This window comes from Chelmon rostratus, chromosome 23, assembly GCF_017976325.1.
Source record: "Chelmon rostratus isolate fCheRos1 chromosome 23, fCheRos1.pri, whole genome shotgun sequence".
Lineage (NCBI taxonomy): Eukaryota > Metazoa > Chordata > Actinopteri > Chaetodontiformes > Chaetodontidae > Chelmon > Chelmon rostratus.
The window spans coordinates 7,461,469-7,482,904 of record NC_055680.1 but is presented as its reverse complement, the minus strand read 5'-3'; the positions used below and the strand labels follow the sequence as shown (position 1 = coordinate 7,482,904).

Genomic DNA, 21,436 nt, shown 5'->3' with positions numbered 1-21,436 from the left:
TCCGAATCAGTTCCAATGATATATCTCATTTTTCATCACACAGCTCTCAGGGATTTGTCTAGAGTGGCTTTCCTGGTTTCATTAAGTGTTGTTTTGCCATCTTAAACGCTCTTCACCATGTTCAGCATGTGGTCTTGTGGGTTCAGCATGTCCTGTTTTATTTTACGGACTGAAACCTATAACTGTACCAACAGGGACAGGAGTAAAAATACGTACCTTAATCCCCCATTCCTACCACTCTCTGCGTACAGTGCACAGTTTCACCATGCTTAAATGCTAAATGTTCCCAGCTGTGTAGTAGTAAGTAAAAAAAAATAAAGAAATAATAATAATAAAAAATAATCTGTAAAGCAACTCACATCCTTGCCGAAAGTTAGACGAGTATTGAAAGCGCTCTCATCCCGTAATGTTCGTTCAATACAAGCCCACAGCCACCAGCTAGGTAGCTTAGCTTAGCATGACGACTGGAAATTGCTAGCCTGGCTCTGCCTACAGGTAGCACCTGCTACCATCAGCTCTAAGGCTCCCTAATTAACAAATCATGTCTCGTTTGTTAAATTCATACAAAACCCTTTTAACCCCACTTTTGTCCGCCTTCCTTCCATTCTTTCCTTTCCTCAAACCCTCTCTCCTTTCCTCTCTCTGTTCCTTCTCTCCTGAACGTCTAACATTACCTCTCTTGCTAACTCCTTCTCCATTAGCTAACCGTGAAGCCTGAACTCGAGGTATGTTTATCTTAAAATGTACTAAAATGTGCCTCTGCTTCTAGACAAAGAAATATTTTGTCATTTTGGGGAAATACACGTTTGCCTGCTTGCTGAGAAATAGATGAGGAGCTTAGCATGACAAAGCGATATCTTTAGCTTAGCATAAAGGCTGAAAATGGGGAAACAGCTAGTTTTTGTCCACAGGGAACAACAACATTTGCCTGCTAGAACCTCTGAGGCTCACTAACTGAGTAATTGTACAAAAAATGACATGAAAAAAAACACAAGTTATGGTTTCACAGGCGGTTTTTGGCGACCTTTGGACAGAGACAGGCTAGCTGACTCCCCATACTTCCAGTCTTTGTGCTGTGCTAAGCTAACAAGCTGCCGGCTGTAGCTGCACATTTGCCGTACTATACCACGAAAAATGGTATTGATTGTGTCATGTAACTCACGGCGAGTAAGAGAATAAGCGTCAAACTTCTTTAACTTTCCCCAAAAGCTACAGGGGCGAAAAGACAAAAATGCAAATATCTGCACCGAAGCTGAATTTACGGTGCATACATATGTGCGTGAGTGATGTGCTGTATACATTAGCTTTACAATGTGTGTGTAACATTAAGGTGTATGTGTGTGTGTGTGTGTGTGTGTGTGTGGCCCTTTAAAAACCAACAGACCAAAAGAGACCATAAGAGAAAATGAGGGATATGAGGGGTGAGAAAAAACACTGACTCACACTGAAAGTGTGTGTATGTGTGCATGTATGTGTGTGTGTGTGAGAGAGAGGCTGAAGCCACACACTAGGGTGTTTTTCTCTTGTTTCCAGCATCATTATGACACAGCTCGACACATTCACACACACACACACATACACACACACACACACACATAGTGGCATTATGACAAGGTGGATGAAAGGCTGAAAAATCAACTGAAAGATCGAGAGCGGCCGATCATCTCTGGTGAAACTAAATCTCTCTGTGTGTGTCTTGTTTGTCGTCACTCTCTCCTCCCCCTTTCTCACACACATGTCTACCTACCAGCAGACCATACACACATGCATTTCACTGCCACTGGCACATCTCTCAACGAACAGTGATGACAACTTAACAGGTAAGAACTCCTTTTTATTCTTGCTTATTTTGTTTTGGTTGAAGCACACCATGGGGGAGGTGGTTTTCAGAATGAGTTAAACCAACGTTAGCATTATTAGCTTACCCTCACACAACTAAAACACACCTTCTGGCCTGGGCCTTATTTTTTAAACTTATAGCTAAGTTAGTTAATTTTTTAATAACATAGCCAGTAAAATGTTCAACATCACTTTGGATACCAGCATGTAAATGTAGATAAACCTGGTAGCTTTTTATATTGAGGCACACATATTCACTCTTAACTAGCTGCTTATTAGCACGTATATTGTAGCATATTGGCTCTTTATTAGCCATTATAAAGTATTTATTAATTCCTTACTTTGGGGGTCAGGGTTTTAAGGGTTTGGTTATTAAGATCGTAATTCATGTACACCAGCGTCCCTGTTACTATGAATAAGCAGTAATTAGGCGGTTATTGCTATGAAACCATAAAAATGGCCTAGCAGTCGTAGAATATGTTTATGCAGAATAAGGCATTAATTAGAGCTCTATAATGCTTCATTCAGAGCCAATATGGTGCTAAAATGCACACTAATAAGTAGCTGTAACCTTAATATAAAGTGTTACCATAAATCCAGCTCAAATTCAGGGAGCTGCCCTGTTCAGGTCACGAGGGTGGAGATGCATTTTGAAATTAGAGGGTTGAGATGTGCATTGTGCACAAATCAGGAAGAGATCCACAACATTTTACGCTGTATGACTTGTGGACAGATGAAAATGTAAAAGAACGTCTGTCTGCCAAGCACTGCTGTTGAGGAGCAGGTCGAACTTACAGTCTAACTTTCATGTGATTCAAAGCCGCAGGATTGCTGAGCATGCAGATGGCGTTGTGAGCATTGTCCATGCAATCATCCATCACATGGACTGTAGGATTGAAATCTAGCAAATCGTTCACATGAAAGTATACTTTTGATTCGAAACTGTGCTCCTTTGTGAACGCCTAATAAAGTCTGATTCATAAGATATACAGATGCATATTGCAAGACTTAAATCAGGCGTCTTGCTATCGTGACAGACTGTACAATGCTGAGCCCTGAGCCTCAACATCACTTGTAGCATTTCAGTGTTGTTACCCGCAACATGTTGGTGTGTATACCAAACAAGCTCTTAAGCAGAGAGGCTCTAAACCGCATGCTTTGTTCACTGTGAACTTTGTAAAAGATTTGTAAAGATATCACGACAAGACAAAGCTGGGCCTCACTTTACCCCCGGAGTTAAACATATTGAAATTATTATTTTTAATCAGCTTTGATAAAAGTGTGAATCTACACTCAGCAGTTCATGTGTTGCACTCAAGGTTCTAATGGTCAGTTTTTGTTTGAACTACTTTCCAGACGTGTTGGCGCATGTCATGTTGAAGCTTGCATGATACCAAGTCTGTCTAAACTGAAGAAGAATGCTTTGTATTGTTGCTGCTATTTTTGACCCCCTTTGATTTTGTGACCTCCTTTGACATCTGCAGACAGAATGGGGGCAACAGACACTTTTGTGTTCCGCCCTATGAAGTCAAACTTCAGCGTCCGTGCCTGGTGAAGGCAAAACGAAAAAAACATCTGCATTCAACATTTTCGCTGCTCGGCGTGAAAATCAATGCGCGAGGAACCAGAAATTGAGTGGTGTTCTTCGCAGCGGTATTCATCTTTAAATGGCTTTCTTAGCTTTGTGCACGGGCTTCCACGCTCTGTCTGGAAGAAGGGGTGAAATGAGGAAACGGAAGAAGATTGTAATGGGTTGCAGAGCATTTTAGTTGTATCCAGAGCTGCATCATGATCAAGGAAGATTCAAAGAAATGCTCAACTGTTTATTGTCATATTAAGTGACTGGGCCCCTGAAATACAGTGCAAAGCCTGTAAGTATTCAACACACCCCAACAGGCTAAAACACGAACTAAATCAATGCATAACAGTTCACCCCCCTCGAGTAGTGCCTCAAGCAGTACAGGCGCCTCTGGCAGCACTAACAGACGTAAGTCTTTGTGGATCAACTTTAAACATCTTGACGCTGCAGTCTTTCCCCATTCTTCTTTACAAAAGTCCTCAAGCTCTGTCTGGGGGCCATGGTCCTTTTGGTCCAGCAATTTAACATCCTGCCACATATCCTGGACTGGTCTCGGAGCAGTATTTTGACTTAGCCCCTGTGTGATATTAGTATATTATTTTTCATCTTCTTTGTGCAGCTTTGGCTATGTTTCGGCAGCTTTTTGTGGCTTGCTGCAGATAAGCATGCCCACTGCATGATGCCGCTACCTCACACTCAGAGTGGGAAAGGTGTGTTTCTGCTGGTGCACAGTGTCTCAAGTTTAGTGTGATGGCCGGAAAGCTGAATTTTAGCCCCATCAGGCCATAAAACCTCTGCCCACTTGGTTTGCCTTTTTGACGAACACTAGCTCAGATGTCATATGACATTTTTTCAACAATGGTTTTTGCTTTGCCATAAAGCTGCTGCCAGCGAGGCATCCGGAAAATGGTTGTCGTTGCCCCTTCTCAACCATGGAAACCAGTAGCTCCCTCACATTGCTGTAGGGCTCTTACTGGCCTCCCTCTGTGCTTACCTTCTCATGCAGACGTTCAGTTTCTGAGGATGTGCAGTCATCGCATACTCAGGGCCTTGAAATGATTGGTAATTCTTTCTAACGTCATTGCTGATTAGCCTACAAATTCCTTTATCTTAATATTGCAGTTTTTGCAAGGAAATCGAGTGTGTGTAATCTAAAATCCCTTCACTACAAACAGAGGATCGCCATTCAAATTACTGTGCGACTGCTAATCAATCGGCTGCATCAGTGATGAATTACGTGCGCCAAAGGAAAGGATGTAAATATTTGTTAAATCTTTGTGCTTTACATTTGCACTTATCTTTCTGTAATACATAAGTTTTTTTCTTTTGATCAGTGTCAAAAATCCTAATTACATTCTGTGTAATTTTAAATCAATAAAAAATACGAAACAGTCAACTTGATAGTTACCTAATATTTTTTCCTATTTGACTTTCTCATATTTTCTATATTACTGCATTTTGTTATTATAGTTTGTCAAAGTTGAAGTTGCTGTCTAATCTAACAGCGGGAAAACTGGAGTGTAGCGTGGTCCAGTCATGCAGAGGATAACCGTAATCCATCATCCAATGGAATAATGAAATCCATCCATCCCGTTAGCAGCGTGCAGACCGAGGGTCTTTCGCCTCCTCACTGTTGATCCTATTTAATAATTGCAGTGACCACTGCCTGATCACTACCAGTTTTCAGGAGTGACTTGGCTGATCATCATATGATTAGGCCATTAACAAAACAAATCCTTCAAAGAACTAACACATTGGTCTGTTGCAGAGCCTTTGGAAGGAAGAACTATTTCACATTAAGCAAAATTTCCAGAATATTTTGGCAGTTTGTTGATTGGTTCACGGCCTTTAAAACCTGTTCATCAGGAGACTTTAGTGTCAGTTCATCTGCAGGTTTTGCGTCGCTGTCATTTAGAATTAAAATACAGTAAAATTATATTGATCCTCACGTGAAAATTGGTTATGATTATGGGATGGCCCCACTGTAAAAATACTAGTAATGATAGCATAAATTAGGACCTGTGCAACTCCCTTTTTTTGCTCTCAGAAACATGACGCTTTCAAATATCCTGGACTGTGAGAAGTGGTTTGGGTTTATGTTTAAAAATATGATTAAATAACGGCTCATCGCTGACACTGGTGTTCTTTATAAGGAGAACAAATAGACTGAAGAATCCAAAAATGGAGGGCAGTCTGGTTTAATCATGTTAATGACAGTTGAGCTGTGTTCAATTCAGCATTTATTGCAATATGGTAAATATGTCTTTACAAGCTCAAAAATACGCAGTCAGGTATTTTATTAGATATTTGTAATGCTGCGTGTCCATCATTAGGTTGAATGCTGTGATAGCTTAAAGAAAAGGAGGACCCCTCTAATGCTGAGCTGTTAATATATTCAAAAAATGTGCTGATTACTTCTTTCAGTTCACCTTTCGTTGACCTCTGTGACCTTTTATTTGAATAATTGCCAGAATTCAGACCTTTACAGCTATAATTTAGAATGGTTGGTATTTTTTGTACGAGGAAAATACAATGACGGGATCATATAAGCAGTATAATACCGTACCAGCAGTGTTACGTGTTTTGCGGCTTTGTGTGTGATCAGACTTAATCACGATTGAATTACGGACTTTAACCGAATACAGTAGGTGGACATGATCATACGGTTTCCATTAATTTGTGCATCTATACAGGTGCGATGCTGCAGGAAATTTGATGTTGGAAGCTTGATAACTTTCTGGGCTCTTGAAAAGTTGGCTTCTGGATGCATTCCCAAATTTTGGCTAATTTTAGCAAGTGCATTGATAAACGAAGGCCTATTATGTGAAATTGATGACATCACAGAAAGTCCACTGTGGGACCACATATTGTGAAACAAAAAGATTTGACCCACTGTGCTGTAGTTATTATATTCGATCATTTAATGGACACTTAGGTGGCTCCTCCTGTGGGGCAAACTGAGATGGTTTATTTTACATGAAAGCCCACTGCAGTCTTTACAAGTGTGTTTCGTTGCAGTCACATACGTGCACAGCGGGGTCTCTGAACACTTTCTGGCCTCTGATCTTGTATTACATGCAGAAGTGCTTCAAGTTGTATCAGGCCCACATTTAATCTTTCGTAAGAGCACCAAATGCATCAAAAGCAAAATGTGCTATATTTCCAACCACATTATATTTGAGTTAAAATACATCTGCAACTCCTTTTGCATATCGTGCAAACCTGCCTGGGGTCCCGACAGCAAAGCTGTGAAACTCTGGTGTGCATCTTATGTTTGCATGTGTATACAGCTGAAATATTGATCCTAAATTTCATGCGACAAGCAAAACAACATAGATCAGACGCAGAAATTAAAATTTTTCTGCACAGACGTATGTATAGAAAGGCGTTAAAGGAAAAGATGACTTTTTTTGAACAAAATTCTCTTTCACCCACTTCTTGTGCGAAGAGCACCTTGGTAGCAGTTTCACTTCTGTGTGTTCAGGATTTTTTATACACCGTCATGATTTTATTTCGCTGTCTATTACACTCCCCTGTTTGTTTGTTTCTTTGTTGTGAGCCATTAATCTAAGACCGTTATTATGTGACAGACAATAAAGTTGTTTAAAACTAGAATCTGAATGTTAGCATCAAGGTTGTTGAGGGGGATTGATGTGATTCCGCAAACACCTCGGCATAACCGTTTAACTGCTGGTGGTCGACAAGGCTATCTTCCAGCTAGCGGCCTGTTTAGCGACACAGCGATTCATGTGACTCGGTGGTTTAATTTCTCCGTCGCGCTGTTCCCGCCAGTCATCGCGTCTTCTCTCAGCATCGGAAGGCAGGCTCGGGGAAAACAAAGAGTTGAGAGAAAAAGTCCAGAAGTGCGTCTCTTTCCCCCTCCTCTGCTCCCACTGGTTTTTATGCCGAATTTGAGAGAAAACTAGAGAAGCGTTTCCCCCGTACACACTCCTCCGCACGCCCCTTCCATCCTCTCACATCCTTTCATTCACACATTTTTTTTTTATTCGGCTGTTTTCTCAAGGTTACGTGCGCATGCAAACAGGAATGTATGAATGTATGCTTACACACAGGAGACGACCATGTCGGAATCAGCGGCATAAAGAAGGCCAGACGTGCCGAGTTTTAAATAGTACCACTGTAATTTCAGTCCAAGCTACTGAAGGCTAAACTTATCACTTTATTGAAGTGCAGAATGAAGCTTTGCAAGAATCCATTTGAAGGGTTTTATCCCAGAAAATATTTTATTCTTTTCTCTTTTCATTTAGTCATGTATCAGTTTTCGGGAAGGCTTTTCTTCCCTTCAATTAAATAACGGATATCTTGAAAGGAGATCATGTTATCCTAAAATACACCTTTTGAGGAGGTTTTTTAACTCGACATGTTGAATTCAACAAAGTAATCCCTATGTGTTAATGCCCTTCAAGTGTACATTTTTCAGGAATCCGACTAATTTTGGTTGACTCTGCAGCAGCAAAGTCACACTCCTAGCTGTCAGTCAACTGCATGTTGTTTGGCTGCAGGTGTAAGGATAGAGAATTGCAGGAAATCGTCTGCCTGGTTTCTACCCACAGCAATGTAATCATGACTCATATACTGACACTGATAATATGTCTTATAATTATGTTACAGAGTGTTTTTTATTACAGCAGCTCTTTGCATTGCCAAGGAAACCTTCAGATTTAAAACTAAATCTGTTTATACATTAATTAAATGTAATGTTGTGAGATAATCTCTTCCAGCCTATAACATGATATTATACATCAATAATAGATTACCAAAGTGATCACATATGCTAATATTGAGGTTATTGTGTCAGACACGTTGTGCCTTTACCACATTATTATCCATTATGAATGTTAATGCTGAGGTTTCCAGCTATGAGATGTAGTCACACTGTATAAGTGACCTCAGCATTAACATGATCACCTACACACACACACCGACTCTCTTGAAAACACACAGGCACACACACTTATGCTCCTTTGCTCACTCTCTCTTTGTCCACTCTCTGGAATGTGACGAAGGCACTTACTATTACCAGTCAGTGATCTGTCACAGTATTGTGTTTGAAACACGGTAAAACTGATCATCCAAACGGGAATCCATCACGCTGCTTGCACACAGATGGCAAACGGCAGCAGTGTCATGTTTGTCAATCGCAAATTGCACATACATTTGTTACTGTCTCGCATGCGAATGCATGCGCTGCAAGCATGGTGTTTGTTTTGATGAGTGAGATGCGCCGAGAAGAAAATGGTCTCATGTTACAAATCTGATGAAACGGGCCGCTTGAATAGGAAGCAATCTGCTGGCAAGTTTAGCACTGACTCCACAAGGCTTTCATAGCTCCGTGAAAATTAACGTTACATTTTTATCAGAAAACTAAGCATCAGTCAACAGACTTGGAGAAAAAAGTTAAAATAATAAAAGTATGGATCAGAAACACACTGAAAGTCTGAACCTCAGTCCAAATAGATAGCAACAAATTCGATACTACATCACAAAACATGCATAATACACCCTGCAACAACAAAACAAGTACACCATATTTGCAAAAAGCTAATGTTAGACATGTCAGATTGATAACACATGTGAAAGGACAATAGGACCTGGAGCTGAATAGCGGACGATGACGCCTTGGAAAACATATGTCGTAGAAGTCACAGCGAGCTCTGGAAAGAATTTGATTGGAAGGTTAAAATGAGGTTCTCTGGGACCTCACTGACAGCTGCTCAAATGTCTATTGGACTTCTACTCTGACAGTAATGGAGTATTTTAGCAAGCTGGATGCTGCTGCAGAATTCGTGTTCAATTCTATTTAGCATCACTTATTTTGTTTAAACTGCTTGATCATTAACTGTCTTGACTGTACATGACAGGCTTTTGTGTACGTGTGTGTGTGTGTGTTGCAGAAGTTATTGAAGTTGTCCTGGGACTTGCGGACCTGTCAGCGGTTGTGTTTGAGGTTACGTGTGCGTGTGTGAGGAGGCGTTTTAAGGTTATATGACATAACGAAGGTCGAAACAGCGTATCGGCACGGTAAAGGTACCTGCTCTGTGTGCATGTGTGTGTGGTGGGTGAGTGGGTGGGTGAGTAGGTGGGGCTGCAGGGTGTTTAGAGGGTTCCCTGAACCTCATCGTTTGTCGCCGTCTTCCTTCCTGTTTCATTCTCTCTCATTTCCTGTCAGCTGACTCTGCTGGAGAATCTTGATCTGGTAAACATCTAAGCTACTGCCTCTGCACACACACACACACTCTCTTTCCCTCTCTGTCACACACGCGCAGACACACACACTTACAAAATGCACTGTGTGGAGCCAGACAAAGATGTATGCATGTACGTTCACACATACTGAAAGACACATATCTTTAACCCTTGCATTTATATGCAGTCAAAAAACTTTACTAAGGTCAAGCAAAGTATCACTTTATACACACAGCCTGTCTGATAAGTGTTTTTCAAAGATTGAATGCATTTTGTGCACATCCTTGAGTGTTGAGTAGTAAATCATCCTTAGCATGAATGCCTTGAAAAAAGGAACTACAGAAAAAGAACTACAAAAACGAGTGCAAAAAAGGGGGTGGGACATTAGAAAAGATGCACACCAAGAAGCAGGGAGGACGCACAGACTGAGGAAAGCAGAGGGATGAAAAGCCAGCAATAAGCAAGAATAAAGGCAGGACAAGAAAGAGACAGAGAAAACAAAGTCAGGCGCACGGCGAGACACAGAGAGAGATAAGGACAGGCAAAGAGACGGAAAGAGAGACAGAGAGATGGAGGAGGGGGGCAGAGAGATAAAGATAGCTGAAAGGAGGGAGATCCGTCAGCGTTGTTTCCTCAGGATGTGGTTACCACGACGACGAAAAGGCAGAGAGGCAACATCACTATCCGCTGGTCCCTTCTGACACCTGCAAGTGTGTGTGAGTGTGAAAGTCAGAGTGTGTGTGTGTTTGTGTGTGCGTATGTACGTGAGTTTCTGTGAGTAACTGACTGAGTAAATGTGTGTGAGTGTGAAAAAGACCTGTGTAACAGTGGTTGTGTGCAAGTGTCCATTTAGCTTGAGTTATGTGTGACTGATATAGTGTGTGTGTGTGTGTGTGTGTGCGCGCGCACTGTCAGGATATACAGCCGATAGATACAGAGAGAGAGAGAGAGAGAGAGAGAGAGAGAGAGAGAGAGAAAGGTTGAAAATCTGAAGGGGGAAAAGATCCGACAAACGCTCGAGACGGTGGAGAGCGAAAGAGCAAGAGAAGTCAGCGAGAACGATGAAGAAAATCCGAAGAACAACTAGGACCCGAAAACATGAACAACAGAAGAAGAACATATGTGAAAAGGAAATTAAGCACCAAGGACTGGTAAAAAAAAAAAAAACCCAACAACCTCAAAACGCAGCGTACTTGTATCTTCATCTCTTCTTCCTTCGTTCTTTCTCTTTCTGACTCACTCAGTGTCCTATTTAGAACAGAATGTGGTTTCAAGAAAGACAGAAAAGCACCGCCGATTACAGATTTACTGCAATGCAAATGTCTGCGCTTACAGAGAATTTCTAATAAGCTCCTGAAACGCTGTTTTTATAAGGGAGAAGATATTGTCAATCACAGTAAAAACAGAAAAGAAGACGGTTTTATCTAACACGTATGAGCTCGCAGTGGTTATGTTTAACGTAGCATTGCATTTCCTTGTAAAATCACCTTTTCTTTAGCGTCTCCTTCTCTTGTGGCGCCAGTTTGGCACACGTGCATCTTTCTTTGTGCGTTTCTAATCACAACTGGTCATCTCTCACCTGTTTTTCAAGGGCGAATGACGCGAAACGACATTAGCCAAGGCACAGACTGTGTTAGCATGATTAAGCATACTAAAATCTGCTAATCGGAGCCTGATTTGAAATTTTTTAAAAAGGCGCCATTACTATACATAGGCAGTCTGCATAGCCTGTATAATTAATTTTAGGTAAAGTACAGACATTAATGTGCAAACAAACCCTTTAGAGACTCATTATGAACTCTTGCTAGCCTTGTTAGCCTGCTAGCTCATTTTGATAGCATCTGTTAGCGAACCATGTGCCATTGTACTGTTCTGATAGCTGGAGAGATATGAATTTTACACCGTAGATAAAAGAAATAGGTCAAAATCTTTGATAGCTCTGGCAGCAGAAGCTACAGGCCTGTTTGTAGAGGACAGATACCTCAGCTATCAGGTTTTTACATCTGCTGGACTTGCTGGTCTTAGTCATGAGGTTACTGTAACCCACTACTGTCATCGAATCTCATTGATCATAAATGTCCAAGTCAAATTTGTGAGCCTGAATCTAAATACTACGGAGACACCATGTCTGGTAACAGCTAATAAACTAGCTAATGCTAATGTTGTGACATACTCCATACACTATGTTTCTGTCTGTCTCCTGTAGGCACACTAGCTACACCCAGCGAGCCATCATGGACAACCGGTCATCCACCCAATCCTTTCCCAACCTGCAACACCATCGTCACCGCCCATCCTTTCACCTCACCTTGCCCAGCCTTCAAAGCCCTGAACTGGGACACCCAACCTCTCAGCCTGCCCTGGACCCGCTGGAGCAATATGGAAAAAGAGGGGAAGGATCCACAACCTCCTTTACGATTTCAAGCACCTCGTCGGCGGGAAGGAGAGCGAGCGGCGGAGGTGACAGAGGTTTGCTCAACACAAGTGGTAGCAGTTTGGATGGAGATGCTAACTTGGGAGGCCATTTTGATGGAGAAAGCGGGATAGGCAGCCATTTTGCTGACAATTGGTATGAAAGTAGCAAAAAAGAGGAAGTTTGGGAAGATGGGGAGAGTTGTGAAAGCACCGCAGATGATTTTTATAATAAAGGTGATTGCTACAGTAACACAAGTGATGTTTTTTACACCATGAATTGTGGCAATGAAGAAGGAGTCAGGGGCAAACTCAGAGCAAACTTGAATAATTATGCCCTTGTTAGCCATGAAGCTAAAAGCCAAACAGTTTACAACAGGGAGGCTAACAGTAACCACGTGACTAAACAAACTGTGTCCAACAACAGAAGTGTGGCAGGGAGCTTCAGTGACAGCAGTGTAGATTATTGCAGGACCGATTCAAGAGTGAGCGATAATTATTTAGGAAGAGAAGAAGATTATGGGTCCAGCTGTGGCTCAGGTGAGGATCAGCTCCAGCCAGCAGAGGTGGAAGGACCGTGGCTCAGTGTCTCCCCCCTGAGTCAGACCGGAGAGGGCAGGTGGAGAGGAATGGCGGACGCCTACACCTTGGCCTCAGGGTACCTCCCGCAGAGATCACCTGTCGGCATCAGCAGTGGGTCGTACATTCAGAAACTGGACTCCTTCTCTGAGGCATTCCTCTCCCAGCGAAAGAGAAGGTTCCCTATGAATACTGGAGGGGATTCCTCCAGACCGATCTGGGAATTTGGAGTCGGGAGAGGAGAAGGCTCTGGATTGGTCAAGTCAAGGCACAGCTGTGCTTTTGATTCAGACTCTTACCTCCCTCCCTCCTCGTCTTCTTCACCCACTCACCCCTCTCTTGTGTCTTTGCCCTCTCCTCCCACATCATCTCACCTCATGTCTTCTGTTCTGAGTCCTCCTCCCACACCTCTACCTCCTCCGTCCCACTCACCCTCCAAAATGGACTCTCCCAGTGCACCTGGCAGCACCGGACATTCTGTGTCCCAAGGGGGAGATTCGCTTGGTGCGATCCAGTTCTTCACTTCCCGCCTTCAGACTCTCCCATCTATCCATTCATCTGGAATGGTGTGGAAGTTTCCAGTGATGGCACACGGGTCTCCACAGTTGTCAGGCGAGCCCAGCAGCATCGAGGTCAACCTGAGATCGTCTCATAGTCGTGACTACGGCAACGTCACAGGTAAGGTGCTGTCTGTGCATTTTTGTGAATGAAAGTATGATAGTAAGAGGAAGAATATAAAGTTACTGAAAGTTTGTCAAGGGTCTATCAGAGAGGAGAACAATTTGAGAGAGAAAAAAGCCACAAGATAGACTCGAGTACTTAAACATGAATGTAAGTTAGGTAAGCTTCATTTCCCCCCCTTACAAAAAAAGCCGCAGGTTAATACCCACATGTAAATTTACGGGACATGTGGGTTTTCAAAGGTGAGCATGTGAAATTTCCCATTTCCTGTATGCAAATTATATTTTCACTTTTTAACATTTTCTCGTATGAAACCATTTGTAACAGACGTGTTTGGTATTGTTTGTGCAAAATGAAATGTTCACATGTGACAAGCAGCATACAGTACATCCAGAGTTACTGTGCGTGTACTTTGCGCTCATATTTAGGTTTTCTCAAGAATTGATTCGTGTTTCCAGATAAACAGATTGTGTCAGTGTCTGGCGTAACACTTTCCTGTTGGCACAGATAACGGTGACCTTAAGTTTTGTTTTGTCTCACACTCAAAATGATCAAGCAGTTTTACAGTGCACTCCATAACATTCTGACTCTCTGTTTTCTGCCGTTCTTGTCCTCCCCACCTCTCATTTTTCCAGCCTCACACAACATCCTTCAGTCTCCAGAATCCGCATTCCTCACTTCGCTCCACCCACCCACTGCCCTCTGTCCCTCCAACACTCCATCCCTCCACCCCTCCTTCCCTCTTCCCGCACAACCATCTCATCTTTCCGGCCAACATTATGAGGCAGCAGAAAAGATAGACCCCTACGCTTTGAGCCATAAAGCAAAGAATGGGCCAGCCAATCAGAACCAATCTCCGCAACAGGTACAGTACCGCACTTCTACCACAGGAAACAATTTGAGCCAAATTAAAGAAGCAATTTGACATTTGAGGAGATATGCTTGTGTATTTCCTCTAGCAAGAACGTGATAGCTGTTGTGTTTATGCATCCACGACTGTGATTTCAGCCAAGCACAATTCTGAGGGCGTGTCAGCGCTCGCAAGCTCGTTGTGTAAATACGGAAGCTGCACTCGTTGTGCCTTTTTGTTTGTATCTGCAATCCTGGAGGCCTGAGACAAAACGAAGAATGATCCCAGAAAGCGCAAGAGGAATTCACTGCTTGCACGTTAACACTGAACATCCTGTCACACCTCTATGTCACTTTTGCATTTTTTCGGCAAATCGGTTTCAAGATGAATTTCGCCCTTGTTTTTCTTTCAAGTTTGAGTCAGTCCCGCTTCACCTGGAATCCCACAATGTCTGACAATGCGAATAGCTCATGGCCCTGTAGAAAATGAAAAACTTAAACTTTCATCACCTCGCACTGCGGTCAGTGGGTCTTTACTGCTTTTTTCTTGACCATGCTTTAGTTCTCAACTTGCTTTTCTTTTTTAGCTTTCTCTTTATTGGTCAGGAAGCACTATTCTGTTGGCTGTTTGACCCTCTGGTTGCAGGAAGTATCCAGCCCAAAACCATCTGTGTACACAAAAGTATAAGTACAGGCTTTATGAGTTTATCCAGAGGAAAATAAAAATGTAAAAACAAGACAGTGTGCTTTTGAAGCACCTCCTCATTAACATCCACTGCATTTCAGAAGCCACGGTTTCGCAGTGGGTTTGCTAGGTTTGAGCATTGTCGTCACTCTCCCATCAACAAAACCCAGGAGTAGTGAGGAGGCAACACGGCTCGAGAAGCTGTGAGGAGGCAGTGGGTGGAAACATAAATGGCTGTTTGTCAAGAAATGATGTTCCAGCTGCATTACTGCTTGTAAAACCACAGTCTTAGTCTGGGTTTTATTTTTAGACAAGTGTGTAAACGAGACAGATTTGGAGTTGGCGGAACATTAGAAACATTATTTACCTTCGACAGAGTGAGGCGAGCTGATTTTCCTGCTTCCACGCTATGCTAAATATGTCATGGGCCACCTCTGTATTAAATACACAGAAAATAAATAAAAAAAATTGCAATCACTTTAGCTCAGAATGCATTTTAGATGCCTGTGCAGTTTCCTCCAAACCACCAAAAAAATATGCTGGGTCACTGTCTTGATACATCTTTTACAACTTCAGTTGTGCCTTTGTTTTTTGTGCATTCGTCCAAAAAGGACAAGTCACACACTGTAAATCCGTTTTCCTCGTGTTCTTACAGCAACAAGCCTCCCCAGTCTACACTGGAACTCCATTTCCCAGCATCCTTCACTCCAGCAGGGGTCAAAAGAGGGGCCACTACACTCCCCGACCCCTCCTCAATCCTGTGCGCAGGGGGAGGGGGCTGTACTCCTCGCTCTCATCTCTCCATCACAGAGAGGAGGAGACAGCCTGTGGAGAAGAAGAAGAAGTTGAGGGTGGTGTGTTACCGTAAGTAAATGAGTCCATGAGTCAAGAAACAAGTGACTGTTTTTTTGTTGTAGATCCACATGTTCAAAAACATTTATTAACGTTACAAGACAAATGCATTCCATGACTGTCTATTACTGTATGTTTTTTTATGCAGATTCAAACATACATGCTGGTTAAGCAAATCTCTAATGAAAAAAATACAAAGTTTAAATGATATGCACCATCAGTGAGGGCATTCATATTTTGGTATTTTATAGGTATTACCTTTGTCCTTTCCTCCTGTCCAGGTGTATCAACGTGGGTCGTGATTTCCAGGCAGAGCTTCCTACATGCTTTGTAGGAGGCGATGGGCCGGGGGTGTGGTCACCAGAGGTGGAACTCCCTCCAGAACAGCTGCTCTGGAAACCGTGGGACGAGCTGGAGGAGACTACCAGCTTAGAAGGCCAAGGTAAATGGCATGCTGGAATAGAGCTCTCTGACACCTAATTTTTTAAATACACCAACTGCCACTGAGTTCTCACTTCTTAGTCAGCATTACAAGCAACCGATGAGTTCAAGGATCAAAGCTACGAGAGAAGATGAAACTAAAGAGCTGGAAGATGGATCAAATACTTCCGTGTACCTTTATGCTACCTATTATGCTAACTGCTGATATTGTGTGTGTGTGTGTGTGTGTGTGTGTGTGTGTGTGTGTGTGTGTGTGTGTGTGTGTGCATGTGTGCGCATGCATAGTGGAGAAGCTGTTATCCATGTGTAGTTCCAGCTGTTTACCAGGAGGGGGCAGTAACACAGAGCTGGCGCTGCACTGTCTGCACCACTGCCAGGGGAACACAATGGTAATACTGACTGTTTCCTGTATTTATTCTTCATTAACTCTTTTACTGTGCACTCAGTCCATCATTTTCATCTTTCCTCCATCCATCACGACTTACTTCCATGCATGATTAGTCACCTACTCATTCTCTTTGTCATTTCTTTCTTTCTTTTTTTCTTTCTTTCTTTCTTTCTTTCTTTCTTTCTTTCTTTCTTTCTTTTCTCCTTTTCTCATTCATATGCAGCTAATTCTCTTCAGAACCATTGCATGCCTCATCTTTCTGTTCTCTACCTCCTCCATCCCTCTCTCCTGTGCAGGCCACACTGGAGATGCTGCTGTTCTCACAGCCCTCGCCAACAGGAGACTATCACTACTCTGGTAAACTCTTGACCTTTGACCTCACTCCTCAGCTCTTGTCTTTCCTAAACCTGAAAAAGAATCATTTCTGAACTATCACCTGATGTTCAGATAACTCTTTACCTCGATTGTCGATTTTGAGGTGAATTCAAGTCAGATGGCAACAGAAATAGGAAGGGAAGTAAAACTAACATAAAAGTTTTGCAGTAATGGAAGTTTAATGTTCCCCTACAACAGTCAACAGTTGGATGCATGTCAAAATGTGACTCAGCAAAGGAGCAAACAGTCCCACTGTACATACAATAGCAGCCTTTGTAGAAGCCCAAACCTCCGGCCACCACCCCTCTCTCTTTATATCCACCGAGAAGCATTTAAAGTAGAGAGTAGACGTTGTTCTGTATAATGGTCAGGTGGGATGCCTGACAACAATTTAATAATATCTAGATGTCTAAAACCCCTTGCATGTCCCGGACCCCCCCAAAGCAGACAGTCAGAGTGGCGTCAGAGTCATCATCTCCTGCAGGACTCTGCTCATTTCACTCCAGGGGTTGTGTTATTTGGCACTGCAGCAAGTCATGCGTAGCAGGATGACCTGTTCGTATTTCTTTTCATTGTCTCTCATGCCTTCTTTTCTCCTCGCCCCCTCCCCTCTCTCTCAATGTAGGTAGTGATTCTTGGACAGACTCTGAAAAGAGTCTCTTCAGCGCAGCTCTGGGAACTTACGGAAAAGAGTTTTCACTCATACAGAAAATGGTACAGCTATTATTCATGCATTGCTTGCTATTTATGCTGCATTCCTTTGCTCTCGGTGGTTTCCTTCCCCAATCTGTGTGTGCCCTGGCGTGAAAGTGACATGTTTGCACAGTATAACTACACACACGTGTCAACTCTAACAGTTTCTGCAGCTATTTCTTTTTTTATTTTGTTTTATTATCAGATAATTAAAATAACACACAGTAGCATTTAACCATATAGCCAGGGTTAACAACTGTGCAAAACTAGTTGTATTGTGCTTATGGAAATGCAAAGAAACCAGAGTAAATCCTCATGTTTCACCAGCTTCTGCAATCCACATTAGCTAGCCCTCCCTGGCAGCCCATTAACTCCCTTTACAGTCACCTGAAGGTAACAGTCACTGTTGCATCTGTAGTCTGTAATTTGATTGACTGCACTTGCAAAGAGTCATTAAACTCCACATCTGCTGATTACCTTGATTCAATCTTATGCATCTGTGAGATTACCGCAAGTGCAGCAATAGTGTCAATGGCTGAATGTTGCAACTAGATTCACAAAATTAGCTCTCCAAAACTCACTGACTCATAAAAAGATTGGCGATGCCAGTTTAAATTGTGTTAGTGGAACTGAGTGTGTCAGCCTGATTATGTTTTCTGAAGTATGTTGGCTAATATGATATTTGGAGCAGAGCTGAGGCGGACATGGAAAAAGCCACAGGTTGATTTTTGGGTGCTGAGTATTCACTGTGTTTGTGTTTGTGTGTGCATGTTGCAGGTGAGGACTAAAACCGTGTGCCAGTGTGTTGAGTTTTTCTACCTGACCAAGAAGCTCCAGGACAAGCAGAAGAAACAGAAGGAGGAGGAGAACAGGAATGGACAGATGGAGGAGCAGAAAAGTGTAAGAAACACCTGACAGAAGCAGTCTGGGGTTCAGTGTTAAGTTCTTTGTGCCTCTTGTTGTGATGTCCCGGCTGAGCCAGAGACTCTGGCAGCCCACTGAGGCTTCTTTTAGTTAGCGTTTTAACATCAGCCTTTTTGTGTTTGTTTTCTCCCTTTCTACCTGTCACTCTTTCCCTGTTGTTGTCCTGTGGTGACTTGTCCATTCCACTGCCTCATGCATTCTGATCCCTGACAGATAAGACTAAAAACAAATACAACAAAATAATGTGCTAGGCGTCAGAAAGAATATGGAGTTTGGTGTGGAAGCTTACGATTGGTCCTGTTTTCATAGACGACGCCCACCTGTCAGCCAGTGAACAGACAGTTTGGACTGGAGGAGACGCTTCCTGTGCCCTCATTGGCTAGCTTCTTCCCCTGCAAGCTGTGTGGCAAGTAAGTACAACCAGTAATACTAGGGGGAGCTCCAACACAAACTACCTATGTTTGGCTTCAGGGCAAGCCAACAGATGGTTTCGATTTTCAAGTCTTCATTTCAGTCCCGTCTTTCTATTTCCTCTCTCCTTGCTCCAGAATGTTCTACAAAATCAAGTCCCGCAATGCTCACATGAAGATCCACCGCCAGCCCCAGGAGGACTGGACAGACAGGCGGCTGCAGCACCAGCTCCTCACTCAGCGTCTGGCTCTCAGTCGTCCCACCAACCTCATGCCCACCCCCGGCAGTAATCTGCTCCCGCTCCAGGCTCCAGCTCGGACCTTTTCCTCCTCTGGCCTCCCTGGAATGCCAAGTAACAACAGCAATGCAGACAATGTCGTCAACTCTGTAACCAATAGCAACACCATCGCTCCCAGCAATGCCAGTGTCCTAGATCCCAGCACTATGGTGACATATAGCAACATCGCTGCGTCAAACTCTCACGTAATCACTAATATTGATGGCGGAGGCTCAAATCAAAGAGAGCCCACCTCCATCTTACCTTTCCACCAATCATGGGGCTCATTTGGACATGGCCCCGACCCTGCCACCTTCTACTGCAACACAGATGGGAAAGAAGATGTAGGAGCTGGGACTGTGGGGGGAAAAGAGCCTCTCAACTGGCAGTAATGTTTAACTCTCCCAGAAGCAGTACTACCACTGAGATCTAAGACTCATCCAAACTGTTTAAGCAAACTAAATCTGAACTCAAACTTTTTTTGAAATACATTCTGAGAAAACATCATTTTTTGTAAGTTTTTGTTGTAAATTATGTAATTAAATGTGTTACATATTTAAATGTTTCTTATGCATTTGAATAAAAATTTTAACCTTAAGGTTGTTTCCTTTTATGTTTCTGACCAGGCTAGCTGTTTCCCCTTGTTTACTGTCTTTGCGCTAAGCTAAGCTAACTGTCTTCCAGACTATAGCTTCATATGTAACAGAAAGCAATATCAATCTTTTCACCTAATTTTCCGAAGAAAGCGAATAAGTGTGTTTTCCAAAATATCAAACTATTCCTTTAACTCTCATTTTCCAAAAATATCTTAAAGTCTAAAATTCAGCTTCAAATGAATCCTTCACAAACACAGACATACATGAGCAAACACAAAGACAGACACACACTCAGTTTGTTGAAAGGTTTTGATATAACACCGTAATGGGCTAATATTGACCTTGGTAGACCATCTCCTCTCTTACAGCTGTCTGGGTACTTGGGTGCCCAGAATTGACCTGTTGATGGTTAACTACAGTGTCCTGGAAGATGCCCGGAAAGAGGCATTATGAGTGTTTGTGTGGGCAGTGTGCACAGCATCTGTGTGAGGGAGCAGGTCTGCAAAAATGAAGCAAATACGCATGAAAGGATGATTTTTAACGGCAAAAAACAGAGACAAACATCTAAAAACCATCCATAAACAGCATCAGAGTTTGTCATTATTTATCTAATTCAATTTCAGTGTCTTGATTTCATGCTGCCTGCAGAGAATATGTCCTCAGATTTACCTACAATTCACCTCTACTGATTAGGTCAGTTATAAACTTACCTCTATAGTGCACTTCTCAAGGCGGTGAGTATTCTTTGGTCCCATATCTTCATGAGTGTTACTGCCACTATGACAGTGATAACAGTGTTTGTGTGGGTGTGTCTATGGTACATATAATGGGCCTTTATGTATCCTTGTTAAATAAGTGTATGAGTGCATGGATATGCGCATGACTTTGATTTAATTCATCTCTGTACAGTATATGCACAAATTTATGAGCATCATGTGTTCTGTGGTTCCTCCTCTCTGGCAAAAGATGGTGGTGCGTGGTTGGACGTTTTGTTCTCTATTTCTCTAAGTAGGGGGAAATCAGAGTAGGGGTAGTGGCAGCCAGTAGCAGTCCTGAGTATTGGTGACTTTCAGAGAGACAGAGAGCGAGAGAACAAGGACGTAGATAAAGGGGGAGAGGGAGACAGGACCAATGGGATTAGAGCAGAGGGAAATGGGGAGGGAATAAAGAGAGAAGCGGTGGCCATTCACCTATTCATGCAAAGCTCTTTGCCAGTCGACTGAGCCGCCCCCCCAACCACAACCCATCCCCACTTTCTCTCACTTGCTGCTTTTCTTTTTTTTTCTTAGGCCAGAGTGGTAAACAAAAGCAGATTTTCCAGGACTGTTGCAACAAGGGTATAGTGCTTAAGACTGCCTGACCAACAAAACCACAGCACTGTCACTCTCAGAGGACAAGTGGACAATAAATGTGTCAGAAATAACCATGAAAGCTCAAAGACGATGTTACAAACAAAAGGTCAAAAACAGTCAACATGTATATTCTGTAAAGACATCTTCATGTTTAAAACATTTCAATAGTTACATTAAAGAGTAATAACATATACTGAGTAAAATCAAATAGTATAATCAGTCGATTGTGAAAGTCAACATATTATTGACCCAGTGATTGTCTACAATCTTTTATGCCGAAAGGTTTTATCACAGCT

At 42.6% G+C, this 21,436-nt stretch overlaps 1 protein-coding gene across 2 annotated transcripts; it reads left to right on the top strand.

The window, feature by feature from the left end:
* Positions 1 to 1,755: 1,755 nt before the first annotated feature.
* LOC121626945 lies at positions 1,756 to 19,784 on the top strand. 2 transcript variants are annotated; one of them, XM_041965701.1, is made up of 11 exons: positions 1,756 to 1,820; positions 11,832 to 13,294; positions 13,933 to 14,162; positions 15,487 to 15,695; positions 15,965 to 16,125; positions 16,410 to 16,513; positions 16,809 to 16,869; positions 17,513 to 17,601; positions 18,358 to 18,480; positions 18,814 to 18,914; positions 19,053 to 19,784. In XM_041965701.1, exons 2-11 carry the CDS (start codon positions 11,860 to 11,862, stop codon positions 19,582 to 19,584), a joined length of 3,045 nt encoding a protein of 1,014 aa, XP_041821635.1. In that variant the 5' UTR covers positions 1,756 to 1,820; positions 11,832 to 11,859; the 3' UTR covers positions 19,585 to 19,784. The 2 variants fall into 2 exon arrangements, with proteins under 2 accessions (XP_041821635.1, XP_041821634.1); XM_041965700.1 differs by lacking the exon at positions 1,756 to 1,820 and adding an exon at positions 10,183 to 10,776.
* The last annotated feature ends 1,652 nt before the right edge of the window (positions 19,785 to 21,436 follow it).

Coding starts and splice junctions, on each gene's coding strand:
- LOC121626945 (XM_041965700.1), top strand. CDS start 10,724: ATGAACAACAGAAGAAGAACATATGTGAAAAGGAAATTAAGCACCAAG. Junction 10,777..11,831: donor AAATTAAGCACCAAGGACTG/GTAAAAAAAAAA, acceptor TGTCTCCTGTAG/GCACACTAGCTACACCCAGC. Junction 14,163..15,486: donor AGAACCAATCTCCGCAACAG/GTACAGTACCGC, acceptor GTGTTCTTACAG/CAACAAGCCTCCCCAGTCTA.